Raw genomic sequence first — 16,186 nt, 5'->3', positions numbered from 1 at the left:
CAAGTAATCCCATCCCGAGACAAAGACAGAAAACAAGTTGGAAAACAGACATAGGGGGATAGAAGACGCAACGAGTACGTCCCTGCCCATTATGGGAAGTCGGGAACCCCACCCAGTGAATGGAGTTGGATGGATAGGACAGCAGATCTGATGGACACAATGAACGGCTTCAATCAACATCTCATTCACTTTAACTTGCACAATGCTTGCTTTGGTTTCGTGGTAGACAGTTCGTCTGACGCCCGAGTTGCCAGGGTTCGAATCTATATTTGTGGCGATGCAGAGTCATTGTAAAAGTCTCATTTACAGTCTCACTTGTGTTAATTGGAGTACGTTACTGAATTGTAACAACGTTGTTCTGTTCGTGTCCATATAAATGTACTACCAGCTGCACGTTGAGCTCATTGTGGGTTTTATGATACATCAAGCTCGTGTAAAATTACATTTACATTTGACCGAAAAATGATACATAACGATAGAAGTCTACAAATCATATTGCAGGTTTATTTCAGTTCCAAAAGCCATCACAAACATTCATCCACTGTATCACATAAGTCTTTGGTCACCAAATAAAAGCATGAAGTTTGCTATGTGTACAGTGCAACATAAAAGGATAGAAACAGTTTTACTGATAAAACCCTCAAATGATAACAAACCAATATGTTGTTGCTGGTAAGTTGCTTAATTGCATTTGTTAAAAAGCATAAACTGTGAAGCAAAAGTGTTGAAAATCGTTTGAATAAAGTTTAATGCAAAAAAAAATAATTCTTAAGCACTTTATGCCGTTCTAAGCTGTCGTTGCTGCATTTTTTTCATTATTAATTATTATTATTCTGATTAAGGATGAGGGGATAAAGAAAGAATGAAATTAAATGCACAGAGGTGTCATTTCTTGACAGTCGCCTCTAAAGATTGCAACTCTTAAAATTATCATAAAAAGAATAGTGAAATTTTACATTAGGTATCTAGAAAATGCTGAACATAAAGCTACATTGGCCAATTAAGTTAGGGTTAGTAGAAAGACTTTTTATTCTGCCATATCTGATTCTTTCAGATAGTTCTTCATAGCTGCCAACTTTTCAAAAATAAAATAAGGAACGCTCATTTGGCCCGGGATGAGGGACGATGTGTGCCGAAGCCCCCCCCCCCCCCCCCCCCCCTTCATCGAATCGCAACATATAAAAGTCAGCCTTTTTAATTACTATTACTAACACTAACAAGTTTGAGATGACAGAGGCTAGTCCAAATGTTGCTCAATTATCGGGTTTAGTACCAGCACATTTGAATCGTTAAAATGACACTTTCCACAATGATTGTTGTTTTGTTTTTAAGGGTTTTACGGCGCTTGCAACACATTTAGGTTATATCAGCGCCAGTAAAAAGGAAGAAAATTGGATAGTAAAAAGTTCTAGAATTACAGTTGAAGCATCCAAGAGAAAGTAAGACATAGGGGAACTGGGAACAAATAGGGATCAGATGTAGATTCCAAGAGCGTATCACCAATGTACTTAGTTTGAGATCACCTATAAGTCTTATCCGGACACAAGAACAAAATCCAACAAAGAGGAACACACTCAAATGCTTACATTATACATTAAAAAATAACAAATATAGTAATAATACATAACAGAGAGATGATTTACAAGGAAAAAAATATCATCTCCCAAAACAATAAATATGCATTTGACTGCTTCCCTCCCAGCTAGGACTCCGGCGAGGGCCAGGAAAAAAACAAGTAATCTCATTCCAAGACAAAGACTGAAAGCATGTTGGAAAACAGATATAAGGGGATAGAAGACACAGTGTGTACCTCCCTGCCCGCTATGGGAGCTTTCCACAATGAGATCAAAATTCAGAACGGACAATATAAAGAAAGAATTCAACTGCCTCAACTTTGATAAGGACCAATACACAAGAAGCACAATTGTAAAATAAATGAAATAACTTAAGATGGTTAGAAATGCATAACTACCAACCTGGTACATCACTTGAGAGGGCGTTTTGGGGTAAAAATTAGGTGAGTTCAGATAAAAAGTAGACGATTGCATATATGTTTTCTTTCATGCAACATAATGGTCTGTAAGTAGTATACTATAATAGTAGTTATAGTAAAATGCACCTCTAAATATTAGAGAATTCCTACTTCTTTACTTTGACAAGATAAACACACCTAAAAATGGAGTATACTTATTTTTCTTGAACCTAAACCGTTACAAAAGCTTGCTTGAAAAAAAAAAATTAAAATCAGATGAAGATGTTTTTAAAGGGATTAAATTTATATATTTCATAAATTAATAAAGGGAAATAATCATTGTCATCTTTAATCAATATAAGCAATTGATTTTCTTATTGAATACCTTCCAATCAAAAAGGTGGATTTAATTTTATTCTTAATTAAAATAATATTTGTAACAAATAGTGAAAGTATCAATACTGTCTTAGAATATTCAAAGTATATCGAGGCTAACATCCATATCCTATGCAAATCTCCAATACATTATGAAAGGTTTGAGTAAAATACAGGCGTCATATAAACGAATGGAACTTTTTTAATTGTTGAAAATCATTTATGATAGAGGCATAATTCAAATTAAAGAGCTACACAAATGGAGATTATGCTCTCACTGGACACCAATAATAATGATAATAATAATAACAACAATAGTAGTAATAGTAATAATAATGGATCAATAATAATAATTCATTAGGCTCACATGGCTTTTTTACCACAAATTAGTCAAAAATTACAAAATACGGATTTTGAACTAAAAATAAGCACTTACTGACTCAGGAAGTCAAATACGGAACAAATCCGTTTTTAACAGAACGGTTGACAGCTATGGTTCTACAAAGCATTTGTCTCTCAAGCTGAGCAAATGAATGTTCATATAATATAAAAAAGGATATTGCAATGATGAACAGATTGTACTATATAAAGATAAAACGTTTTTGTAAACCCCCAAAATATGTCAATAACACTATACAATACAATGAATGTAATACAAATCAAATTCATGATTGTCATTACACCGATTGAAACGCTCTTTCCCTTCTATATTTATTTCTTTCATTAAAAATCTTTGTCTTCACCAAACTAATTAGTGTACCTTCAGGGATTCCTTTTTGTGAAAATACCCTGTGGTGTTTTAAGAACAGAATAATTTCAGACTTTCTAGGTAATGATCCCCTTGAACCATGTGCTGAAACATCTTCGACAAAGTTTTTAAAATATGACTTGACTCTATCTGTATCCTCATCTGACCATGACATGTAGCTCCGATTTTTGCTTGAATTCCTCTTGGGTTCAGTTTGTTTTGAAGAACACGTAAGCTGATTTGGCACTCCTGCTTCACCATCAAATATTTCTTCTTGATTTGCAGCTGTTACTATGGATGTTCCAAAATTTGCATTTGAGTCTCTATTCACTACAAAGTCATTTGTTTCAATGTTACAATTTCCTTCCCCAGTGACCGATGCTGAGTTATCAATTTGACCCAAAAAATGACCAACTTCTGTTATTTCTCGTATTGCAAGTGGACACTGATAAATGTTTTGATTGATTGATTCACTGTGTCCCATATGTCGATAGAAGACATCTCTCTCGTGTTGTGGGACATCAAGTAAGGCAAATAATGTCGAAGCTCGGTGCCTGAATTTATCAGCTATTAACAACTGGGGTTTCTCTAAATCCTTTACTAAGGAAGTGACATATTTGATGGCAATGTAACCACTTACATGATCTTTGGATATTCCTGTATTTGGAAAAAGAAATGGGTTGTCTGAAATATCAACAGCTTTACGCTCCTGTGCAAGTTTCCTTAAAGGCTGAATTGTGTCATTGGGTATCAACACAGGGACCAACATCTTGCTTCCCTTTCCAGACTGATAGGCCAGCTTATACTTCTCAAGTAACGCTTTTTCCAGAGGATCAGTGACATGTTGTACAAGCTGGGGATCAACCCATACACCTGAATCTGCATCATTCCAGTCTTTTAACAACATCCTTGCGGGTTCTCCGCCTCTCCTCGCATTAAACATTGTAAGCCTAGCTACGATGACATTGCGAAGCCTAACAAACATATGTGAATCAAATAATTGATAATCATCCTCACAAATACGGACCATCTCTTCAGTAATAAATTGCCGTAGCTTTATATCATTCTCTAATGGCATCTCTTTGGTTTTCTCAAATTTGTTCTCTTTGCTTCACATTGAACTCTGGCTGTAAAAAAAATACTATCCCAATTATAATCCAGGACAGCTTTGAACAAATCTATCTCTGCGGATTCTTCCATTTTGTTTTGCATTATATATTCCCCTTTTAAGAAATTAATTAACTTTTTCAATATAAATCCAATTGAAAGCTTCAAGCCTGCTTTCAATGTCCCATCCTCTTTCAAAGTCATTTCAGAAATGGTTTGCGATATTTCATTAAAGTTACAACGCTTCACCACGTCCTCTCCAGAGAAAGAAGGTTGATTTGTTCTCTTCCTAGTTTTTAAAATCAAATTTCCTAAGATGCGTAAATCACTCATTATAACTTTTCTCTCCTTCTTTGAACTTTTACTCCACAATTTTGTTCCTAACAATACTATAGCTTTGTCTGATCGACACAAATTTCCCACTTCATCATTCCGAAATTTGTCAAGAATATTCTCCTTTATTTCTTTACTTGCATTGGGAGCCACGGGATAAAATTTTACAACCCCAGTACACAGAGCATGCTCAGTACTACATTTCTTTTTGTGTTCATAAACCCTTCGTCCAGAGTAAAACCCCTTACAGCCAGCACACATAACAACTTCATGTGACCCTTGTGCTCTCTCACGCATAACTATTGAATTGTTTCTAGTGTTTGAATAAAAAATGCCCTTTTTCTTGAGATTCTCCATTGTTCTATCCCTTTCCTTTACAGGCTGTTTCATGGCCTCTGTAACTTCTGTCTCATCTTTGTGTTTCCTCATCAAATGCCTTGAGAGTTTTGTTTGCAACTGTCCACAGTATGGACAGGGTCTCCTTGGCTTTTTGTATTTCTCTGGGAAAAAAAAGAAGAAAATAAAGCACATCATGCTATGAACTATGAAAATAAATCGATAGACAGATCGTATGCACATCAGCTACATGACAGCGATAGAGAGGAATAGCATTCCAAATATTTAAGGCCTGGACAAGTAACTGTCATAATTCCTTCTTGTTATATACTTTTCTACCATCTATTCCTTTGGAAGAGGTATGTTAGATTTGTGGAGACCTCTGCCACATAACAAATCCAGTGAAAAGACGCCATATTTTTGTTTTGAAATAGAAATAAATAGATCAATCCACCCACTTCACTGGGTTCAGGGTTCCCTCTTCATTATAATCAAAATATGAACATAAATCGGAATAGTAACACATTGAAGTCTCATCTGAATACATAGATTGTCCTTTGTTGTTTCAGCGAAAAATCAGACAGAATGTCAAAAGAATTTTAGGTTTTTCCCCAACCACCCCTTGGAGGGATCAGTATCAGCGGAATGGTAAGCGTCATGTTTTTTACGTTGAGCAACAGAATTTACTCCAAATGCTTCACTCGACCCATGCGGAAAAGCAATCAAGAATAGACCCAAGTCCTATCCAAAGACTAACATTTCATTTAAGTTTATTGTAGGCCCTTGGCCAATCGACAAAATTCAATTCACATAAATTATTTACAACAATCAGAAATTAATTATATCAATAATAGTAATAGAATGCAATGAAGGCAATATCATAATAATAATAATAATAATAATAATAATAATAATAATAATAATAATAATAATAATAATAATAATAATAACAGTAGCGGCAATAAGTAACAATTAATATAGTAACAAAAGTAATAATAGACTATAGTTCATAGTCATAACAATGACTTTCTTTGTCATTGAGGGAGTGAGAAAACATCACCGGCTGGCAGAACAAACAGCCGACATCAATCAAACGTCCTCCAGACCGGTTGAGCATCGGCTTCATTAATTCCTTAAAGACTTCCCCCAAACTGCCTGAACGATGCTGATGCCCAGACAACTTAATCCTGATTTATATTTTGTGGGAATGAAATATGACATGTATATGCCGGAAATATTTCAATAACAAACACACTGTTCAGATAGAAAATATTTGAGTCTTGCCTTTGTTAATTGACACAGGTAAGTTAGGAAAATAAATGCTAGTAAAAACGATCAGCAAGTTCGTGAACACTGCTTCTCAACTCGAACATATGTTTTCATCAAATCTACACACATCATGTTGTGAGCTGAATTTTAATGATCTCAGTTGTCATTGAAAGGACACCCAAGAATTTTAGAATAAAGAAAAATATTGAACCTGGAAGTCAAAAGGGTTTGTAGCACAGCAGACATTATCAAAGTATAATTTTAGTACCGACAAATTAAAAAGAAAATGTGCTTTTCTTTAAATGCTCCCAATCATCATATACTGTTTAGGTTGCAAGATTAATAAAAATGTTATCTACTCTGATTCTCGTTAAGTTTCCAGCTGGTCTGTGAAAAAAAGCCTTAAGCATCATAGAAATACAAAGAAACAGTTTTAATATATAGATGGGTTGTAACAAAAAAAACCATTTTAACACTTACAATACAAGCAATTTAAGTCTATTACAGACAAAAAAACCCCCAATAAAATAAACATGAACATTTTTATGGCTGGTTTCACTGATATCACTCACACATTGGGGTTTCAGATTCTAAGATGTCCACCCTATCAAATTTGGATTTGTGCTTGTTATGTAAATGGTAGCGTATTTTGCGACGCAGCACTGCCAAAACAGAAAAAAATGCAATAACACAAATGCAGCACCATGGAGGGGGTGGAAGTTTTCTTTTAAAAGGAATGGGTAAATTAAAATTGATCCCACAAATATCAAAGGAGAAGAATGACAAAAAAATGACTCACCATTGCACGTAACACGTTGGTTTGCAAGTGTATAGCATTCGGGTTGAACCTGGGTCCCAGACTGGCAACGAGGTTCAGTCTGTGATAGTTGTGGATGAGGCTCTGACTGAGTTGGGGAATGAGCACTAGGTTCCAGAGACAATGATGTACTCAGCATTGGGTACCTCACAGAGTACGTAGAGGAATCAGACTCGGAGTCAGCAACAAAATCGGGACCCTGTATATTTTGTGGAAAAGATGACAGATCAATCAATTTATTCATGTTGACAATAAACATGAAGAGCCATTGTTTAATAATCCAAATAAATAATTAGCTGGTTAATAATGCAAGTATAATAAAAAAGAGTTGAGAAAGGCAGACATATTGTCTAAGTATTTAATATGTTCAACTGTGCTTGGATAAATATAGATACACCAACCAGGGTTTCAGTAAACCGTTTTTAACCAACTCTTTAAATCCTACACCAGGACCAACAACTACAAAACAATTTTTTATATCACTACGATTCTGGACATATAAACGGTTGTCATTGCAACAATATGAACTTCCTAACCTTGCAACTGCAATATAGTTAACAAAAAAAGTTGATAAACATTACGATGCAAGAGAATTTGGACAAAATGCGAGATCAAAAGTATAATCCCAACAGAAGCTATTTTAATTTTTCCTGGAAACGCATCATTTTCACATTTTGTCAAATAAAAAACAAACGACTTCAAATGTGAATGGCTCATCAATGAATATCACTTCAAAATATAACGAGGAAGGTTTAAAATAGTGTTATTGTTGGCGAAGTCCACTGCAAAGAAAAATTTTTAACAACAAAAAACTAGGAGATCTCACTGGTGTAAAACAGTGTTGTCCTTGTCCTGAAATATTGTATTGCGCCTAACAGACTGCAGGTCTCATCTTTTGTGGCAAATGTGTTTTGTCCACCACAAAATATGGTGATGTGAAGCATTTTGAGCATGGTGCCAACTGTGGATAAACGCTATACAAATGTTATGATTTTATTTTAATGTACATACTTACCACAAATGAATCATGTGATATGGAACTTTGTTCTGCATCACTTTCAGGCTCTGAGTTGGAGTCTATATAGAAAATAAAAACAACAAAAAAAAGCTGAAGACTATCATGTGCAAGTTTTTCTCTAAACTCTTAAACATAAAATCATGCCATCTTATGCTGTAAAAGGATTTTTAAAAAATTATTTACCTTATGACTATTGTCCTTTGGAAAAAAAAGAAAATTAAGTCCGAAACCTTCTGGCTATTTTCTTTTAAATTTCAAGAACGTCAGAGTTGGCAAGGGAGGACGGAAATATAATTCCAGAAACCAATCTGTCTATAATCATATCCATATGATAGTTTTTCGTTCAAGATTCAGGTACAGTCCACTTAGGATAATCGCAATACCTTGGGATCATCGAAAATGTTGGGATTAACCGAAATTCAGTTTCCTGTCCACTATTTCAACATTTTACACATTTATTGTCAACTCAAACCAGTAAATAATATTCTTAGTCAACCACATATAGAGCAATTTGATTGAAACAAAAACCATATGGCAGCCCCGTGTAGATTTGTCAACCAAAAGCAGCTATGAAGCAAGCCGATATCTTATTCAGATTGGAAGAAGTTTCAATCTTTTTTCTCAACAATTCAACATTTGTCAGAGTTAAAGAGATTAGCCTTAATGAGAGACAATAAGCTCTCACCAAACTCATTGGTCACAATGCACAGTTGTTAATCCTAAAACAAAGGATATCGCTCAGTCTCTCTTTATAACTGTCATTTATAACCTGTTGTCAAGATTATGACCAGCCCCACCCCTCTTCTATTTAATGGCCACCGATGACGTCACAAACCCATACTGCAGAGCCCCGCCCTCTTTCGACTCTAACAGAGTGGTGACACACTACTGTAGCATTAAATCCTGCTCACTCTCGATTCTTCAACCTGTCACGATTTCATCCATGATGAAATTTAATCATGATATACTGTTTGATTTCTTGAATTTACCACTTTTTAAAAAACCGAAGTTTGTTGCAATTAACCAGTGACTTTTATATAGAATTATTTCCATTGCTTAGGAAATATTGTGATTAACCGAAAGTTGCGATTAAATGAGTTGCAATTATCCGGAGTGGACTGTAATAGTATTACACATCATGACTCAAAAAAAAAAAAAAAAAAGCAAACTATGTGTACCTAAATGTTATTCATTTCCTCATCAAATTACATTCTTACCATTAACATCATAGATCACATCAAAAGGGTTGTCTGGATTGACAGCAAGACATTTTTCAGGATTTTTAAAGCTCAAATCTCTCTGATCTGAAGTTACAAAAGAAATAGCATATTCTCAACATTAAACTATGATTTTGTGATGGCTGTGATATGGCATACTGTATGCATAAAGCAAGATGCAAAGACAGGTTTAAGTTTAAATTATTTTATATTCTTTTCAAAAATCCATTCTAGTTTTGCCAAAATAAAATAAACACGAGAAGTGTTGAGTTGGATAGCGCTAAAACTAAAAGTAGTAGTGGTAGTAGTAGTAGTATTAGTAGTAAACGACAGATCTTACTCACTAGTGTGAATCTACAGTCTACAGAAGTTCCCGAATTATCTGACTCCACTTCCAAATGACTGACTGACAAGTGACAATCATCAATCGGTGTGTGATGTCTACCCTATTGAAAATCTTAAATCAACTGTGATGTAATAAGAATGGCCAATAACTTACCATTATAATTATCTCGGTGTCTCTTCAATGATGCCTCCAGCATCAATTTACCCCACGATGCCATAGACGTCTAGTTTGGAACTCAGCAAGTGACGAAAAAATACTTGCGGCTATAGAGAGGACGTCCGTCGGCCACTCTCTTTGTAAGTCAGTAGTCAGTGGTTATCAGATATCCTTGGTTCTTGAAAAATATAGAAACACAGCGGTTCATTTAAAAAGACTCTTTTGTAGATCAAGTTATAATGTTAGGTATTGCACTTTAAAATCTCTTCAGACATAGAACGGGTCAACTTGACGTCTAGACCAAATCATTTCGAAGATCGATATGGCAACAGCAACGCCTGGAATGGAGGATTTAAATGCGGCATCTGACGATTCTACTGCTATGACAGAAGATGCTCCAATTCACGACGTCGAGATGGCTTCAACTGGCATCAGGCATCAACATGCTACTCAATAATGGGTTTGATGAAGCGTTTGACTAAGAACTAAAGGCCGAGCTGATAACTGATAACCACCTACTACCGACTTGCAGAGTGAGTGAGTGCCGAGTGCCTCTTTATGCGCGAAATTGACTAAACATACGTTTCACGAAAAAAAGAGTTACTATGTTTGCTTGTCTCTTGTCACCAAGATAAGAATCCGGACCAAGATTCGATAAATCTGTTTCTAAAAATAGATTATAATTCGTATATCTTGTTCATTCCTCAGTTCATCAACTTTCACACAATTTTATATTAGGTTTTCATTACTATAAAAATCCATATAATGCTCTAGAATTTTAGAGAAAATTTCGGAAAGATATATTGCCTCACTATTGAAATATATCGATGAAAACACTGGTACCCCTATTGTACTTTTTTCAGGCGGTCACCTTATTGACCAACGTGAAAATTTAGGCATAACTCTTCTTACTGTGGTGTTTAACAAATAACTTCAATACTATGATTTACAATTATATATCCTTGACGGTTGGGTTGACAACCTTAAACTAAAAATAGAAAAGTGAATGTGCTAGAGGTCAAATCAATAGGGGGACCGGATTTTGGTCTCCCTATTGGTAAAGTACTGTAAAATGAACTAATAGGGGTACCAAAAGTCTCCCTATCCGGTATTAATACATATATATATATATATATATATATATATATATATACATATATATATATATATACATATATATATATATATATATATATATATATATATATATATATATATATATATATATATATATATATATATATATATATATATATATATAAACAGGCTATATACATATAGGCTAATGCCTCAATATAATTAATCACAAGACTTACCCAGATAACTATCCGTATTTTCAAGGCTTCAAATAACCTTTCACAAGTGACAATAATCTGGATATTGGAGAGAAAATTAAATAAAATATGTCTGAGGTACCAAAATGTTTAGACATTAAAAAATCTTAAAAGTAGTTTATGATAAAAGTAGCACACAAAATTAAGAGGCAAACTATATCATATCTTCTCCATATAAACTAGCTGACTTAGCTAACTTAGTATAACAAAATACGCATACTAGATAAACAAAATAACAGATCAAAATAATATTTACTCACTGAAAGTATGTAAAAACATTTTTGAAGCAATAATGACCAATTGATTGTTATTCCTTTTTCCTCTGAAAGCAGTAATATTGAATTTTCTATACATTGCCATTTTGATAGATGATGTAATATGCTATAGCATTGAACCTCAATGTCTTTGACAAGTGACAGTAGGTGTGACCAGTCAGTTGATGGGTGAAAATAAGCAAACTTTTTTTTCAGGCCTTGGCATAAGATCCTTAGTAAAAAAAATTAACAAAATGTTATTCCCCTCGACCCATTTATAAATGTATGCCTGACAAAATGTAGTGATTCAAATGATGTCAATCATGCAACTTGTTCGGTATCAAATCAATATAAATAATACAAATAATGGAAATGTGATCTGCCAGCTCGAAGCCGTTTTAAGTTGATTTTTCAATTTAGATTTTTTTCTTTACCATACTTTCAATATTTTTCAATAAGTTTTCAAAGAGAAAAACAAAGAATGATCGTAGTTTCTGAAACTGTCAAAACCTCAAATTCTACCATTTTGACAAGTACAACTTAAAAACTGATTTTCTCCAATATCAAATATTCTGAAAGAGTACTGCTTCAAGTTGAAAAGCAACTCTTTTAATAAAATATAAAAATTTACATAGTAAATTATCTTTATGAATATAATTGTTTTTCTCACCATAATCATATCACCCCCGCCCCCTCTCCAGAGAAAAAAAGAAAAAAGAAACTAAACACAAAAACAAAACTTGAGCTTTCGTATAGCGCAATACTTTCTAACTGTGGTCAAATCACTTACAAGAGGTCCCAGCTAACAGTAACAATTATCATGTAAAATGAGATATTACGCCAGCAAGGCACGTAAAACATTTTTTATTTCGACAGAGACCATGCTGTTACAGGTCAAGTACTCATTTTACACATGAGTGCATGAGGTGAGAAAATGTGAGTAAAGAGCCTTTTCCATTGACTCATTTTGCACTGCCCAAACAGCTATCAAACCCAGGGACTTCCCAGTCTGATGGGGAGATTCATAACATAAGATCTTAAAGACGCATCATCAGCATTTGTGAAAACAGTATTTGAAATAACTGCCATTATTTGAATACAATATTCTTACCCAAGCACTATTGAGGCAGCAGGCAAATAGAGAGGTGAGCAGCATTTCATTTCCAAATAGTAATACATAACTAACAAGGAGTCCAATCTGAAAAAAAAAAAAATCAAATCAAATCAGATCAAGTAACTTTTAAATCTTTTGTTCAACCCAGTGATTTATAAAATCTCAAACAATAAATTCCATACACTAAAAAGCTTTCCAAAGATTTGTTTTAAGACAATGTTATTCTATTTATAGATCAAACGATCATTGATTACCAAGTCTAAAATAAAAACTTACTTACACAGAAAGCTCTAGACCAATGATTAAAAATAAGATAATGTCAAGGGACAGTGGGACACACTGGTTTGGTCTTTGCTGGGTCATGTAAAGCCTGCCGGGCTGTATGGCCTTCAGCAAGTCACTTTCATAACTCAAAAGGGAGATGTTCTTATACAATCAGGAACAAGAAAAATATCAATTTTTTTTATTTTTTTTGAAAAGGATGGAAATTTTTACAAACGCCTTTAACATACTTATTGAAGAATGAGCTGCAAGACTGTCAGAACTTTGAGACAAAGACATGAGTCCACTTAGTGTCGCCATTTCTTTCAATTCTTGCTATTTACTGGACATTGAAAACTAATACATATAAGAAAAAAAAAAGAAAAAAAAAATGGTTTATGTTGGACATTATAGCCCAACTTGATGACCTTGAAAATGCAGACGATATTCACTCCTCTCATGGTCGCGACCAAATGCAAGACTAGACATCACTTTTAAAGATGAATGTCATAGATTTAGATGATGTGTGAGAAAAAGTAAGTTGGTACTTCAGGTACATACATGCAGCTGTATAAAGGAGGAAAGATTATAACTGCTATTCTTTTTCTTTTCTTTTTTTAAAAAGAGCACGATGCCTACTTTATTGTTCAGCTTAATTCATATAACCATAATATTAATTAGAAGCAAGCAAAACACAGCAACAACCGCCTTTGTGTCATGTTATGTTAAAATGCTTACAGTTTGTCCCATCAGAATGGTCTTCAAAGTGGCCGATGAAATGTACTGTAGAAAGTATGTGGCCAGGACAGCCAAAGTCTGAGTAAGAAGAGCAAACTGTGCAAACTGGAAAAAGAAAATAGTTATATGCACGTAATTTGTCTAAATCTAATAGCAAAGCAAAAAAGATATAGAATGAGACTTAAACAAAATGCTATGGTCAATCTAATTGACTGTGCAATAGCTTGTCATTGTTTGAAATTCTAATGTGCAGATCACCTATCACCACCAAATGGTCTTTGTGCATGATACCCTATTTTTAAGTACTGGTTCAGATCGTGTATGCTATTATCGACTGCAGAGGCTTAATTTTTTCAATAACAAGAATAATTCTATTACATCTACCACTTATCAATACAGGCAGGACGAGATATTTGATATAGTTAAGAAGATGAAATATTGCAGCTTTCTCTGAATTGCGTTTTGTCTCTTTTCTAAAGTCAATGAACGTGACTCTTAAAATAGTTGTCAAAGAAAAAGAACAAAAGACAATCTTGAAGGCTAATCATTCAATAATTACTGATTGTCAACAAATTCACTTTTGATATAACACCTACCTGCCATGAAAGCATAAAAAGGACTTGAACAGCTGCTAGTATCAAAGTTGAAATCATTGAACTTTCTTTTTTCCTGTAAAATGAATTATACACACACACACACATATATAATATAGACATACATATATCAATGATACTGGAGTTAGTTTGTAAAAAATGCAAATATGAAAAGTTGAATGTAAACGTCTCGATATATAATAGGCTTAAATTAAATTAAATAAAAACTGAAATTATGCTTGTAGGAAGTAAGAACAATATTAATAGTAGCAGTAATCAAGATTTTGTTGCAAATTTAAGTGGTAATCTCATCACTCCTGTTTAAAAAAAATAGAAATCTAGGAATATTTCTTGACTGTTCACAGACAATGGAGTTTCAGATAAGCGCAATATGCAACAAGCTGATTTTTTTTTTTGTTGAAAACCATCTCATATTAGGCTATTAATTTCCGAAGCAGAAACGAAGCACACATATGCTTTTGAACTAGATTATTGTAATTCCTCCCCTTTTTTTTTTTTTTTTTTTTGGTCTTTCTGAATAAAAAAAATAAATGACTGCAGACAATACAAAAGCATGTAGCAGGACTGATTTTTTAAAAATAAAAAGAGAGGGAGCCCTCCCCCTTTTAAAAGAACTGCACTGGCTAATAGTAACTAATGGAATTAAAATCAAAGCTGTAGTCCTTGTCTTATCCCTGCCTCGAAGGATCAGCCCCAGCCTTCTTGGTCCCAAATCAGTTGAGAAAATCAAGCAGTTCGGCTGTTTTTAAATCTGAATTAAAGACTATGTTTTTTAGGAAGCATTTCTAAACATTCAAAGTTTTTGTTGTAAATGGGACATTGTGCATATATGGATAAGGCGCTATAATGATACCTGATATCATTTTTATCTAAGATTATTGTTGGCAAAATAAATATGTTCTATGAAGAAATAAATCCGTCCTTAGTTTTCTAAAAAGAAGTATCATCAAGCTGCCATAAACGTGGATAAAAATATCACAGTCCTAAATTATAATATGCTATAATACCAACTAAAGTTTTTTTTGTTTGTTTGTTGCTTTAGGTCTCTTACAACACAATTGAGGTTATATGAGAGACCGCTGAAACAAAAAAACAAGCAATCTAACAAAAATAGTACAAATGTAAATCAAATTCATAACCTAAACATATCATAAGCTAAATTATAAATAACCAAGAACAAACAGGCAGAAGATTTACAGAAAAAAAAATATCCCCTGTCAAAAATACAATCACAAACCAAAGAAGCAGGATAGGCTAGTAAAGAGAAGAAGAAACGACATCACTATCGGATCGCACACCCATGCGAACATCATAGGTATATGATTCAAGGGTGATGCTCCCATCCAACCACCCGCAACTAAAGTTCACGCAAACCTTAGTGTCCTTGTGACCAGAAACATCTGAAAGACAAATAGTGGGTATCCAAAGCTTTCTCTCAGTGGAGGTGTCCACATCACTCTTGTGCACTTGTAAAAGAAAAATGAAAAAAAAATTCGGACCTAAAGTAATTCTTAACAATATTCATTTTCCAAAAGGACAGAAATAGGAGAGCAAAATGATTTCGATGCAAACAACTTAACTTTCAAGTGAATGGGTAAACGACTAAGTGATGCTTTTCTTTATCCAACTAACATGCACATGCTAAGCATGTATAACAGGAAGTGGGGGCTTGCCTGTATAAGTATTATAGTATGATATTGATAAGTAATGTAAACATAATCTTAATATGTATTTACTGATCAGGTTAAATTTTATTTATTAAAAACCATGTTTAAAGACGTAATGTAGCTATAAAACCGAAAGGGTTTATTTACAAACTCTGACAAAAAAAACAAACAATACCTCTCCATGATTGAAGAAAAAACAGATCACAACTAGGAGGCCACCAAAAATACTCTCACTGAAAGGGGGAAAAAAATCACACAATAAAGATTTCTCTACAAACTAAGCCATGTGTTGGATACCAACAAAAAAGACAGAAATGTTTGTGTAATTAGTTGTCTCAAAAGGTTGTCCATTTCATATGAAGAATAAAACTCGAGTTTGAAAAAAAAAAGGTTTTTTTCATATATGGCATCCCAAAGACCTTCAGAATTTGATGATTACTTGATATATCTAACATGATATTGTTACCAAAAAAAATTCATTACGGAAGAAAATGATTAGTGAAATTGAAA

The 16,186-nt window shown here is 33.8% G+C and overlaps 1 protein-coding gene across 2 annotated transcripts in view; it reads right to left on the bottom strand.

The window, feature by feature from the left end:
- Positions 1-16,186, bottom strand: part of LOC144964828 (protein C-mannosyl-transferase DPY19L1-like) — a 40,474-nt gene that overhangs the window by 14,909 nt on the left and 9,379 nt on the right. For both annotated transcript variants that reach the window (XM_078899485.1, XM_078899486.1), the window contains exons 7-12: positions 15,852-15,909; positions 15,384-15,475; positions 13,992-14,064; positions 13,396-13,500; positions 12,394-12,480; positions 11,011-11,067 (exon numbers count right to left, since the gene is read on the bottom strand). In XM_078899485.1, the coding sequence (XP_078755611.1) occupies positions 11,011-11,067; positions 12,394-12,480; positions 13,396-13,500; positions 13,992-14,064; positions 15,384-15,475; positions 15,852-15,909 (472 nt within the window). The remainder of the gene's footprint in view (positions 1-11,010; positions 11,068-12,393; positions 12,481-13,395; positions 13,501-13,991; positions 14,065-15,383; positions 15,476-15,851; positions 15,910-16,186) is intronic.

Source organism: Berghia stephanieae, chromosome 2 (assembly GCF_034508935.2).
Source record: "Berghia stephanieae isolate SIO BIC M18660-M18661 chromosome 2, UCSD_Bste_1.3, whole genome shotgun sequence".
NCBI classification, from domain to species: Eukaryota; Metazoa; Mollusca; class Gastropoda; order Nudibranchia; family Aeolidiidae; genus Berghia; species Berghia stephanieae.
Note: the sequence above shows the minus strand (reverse complement) of the source record. Positions and strands in the feature narration are given on the sequence as shown.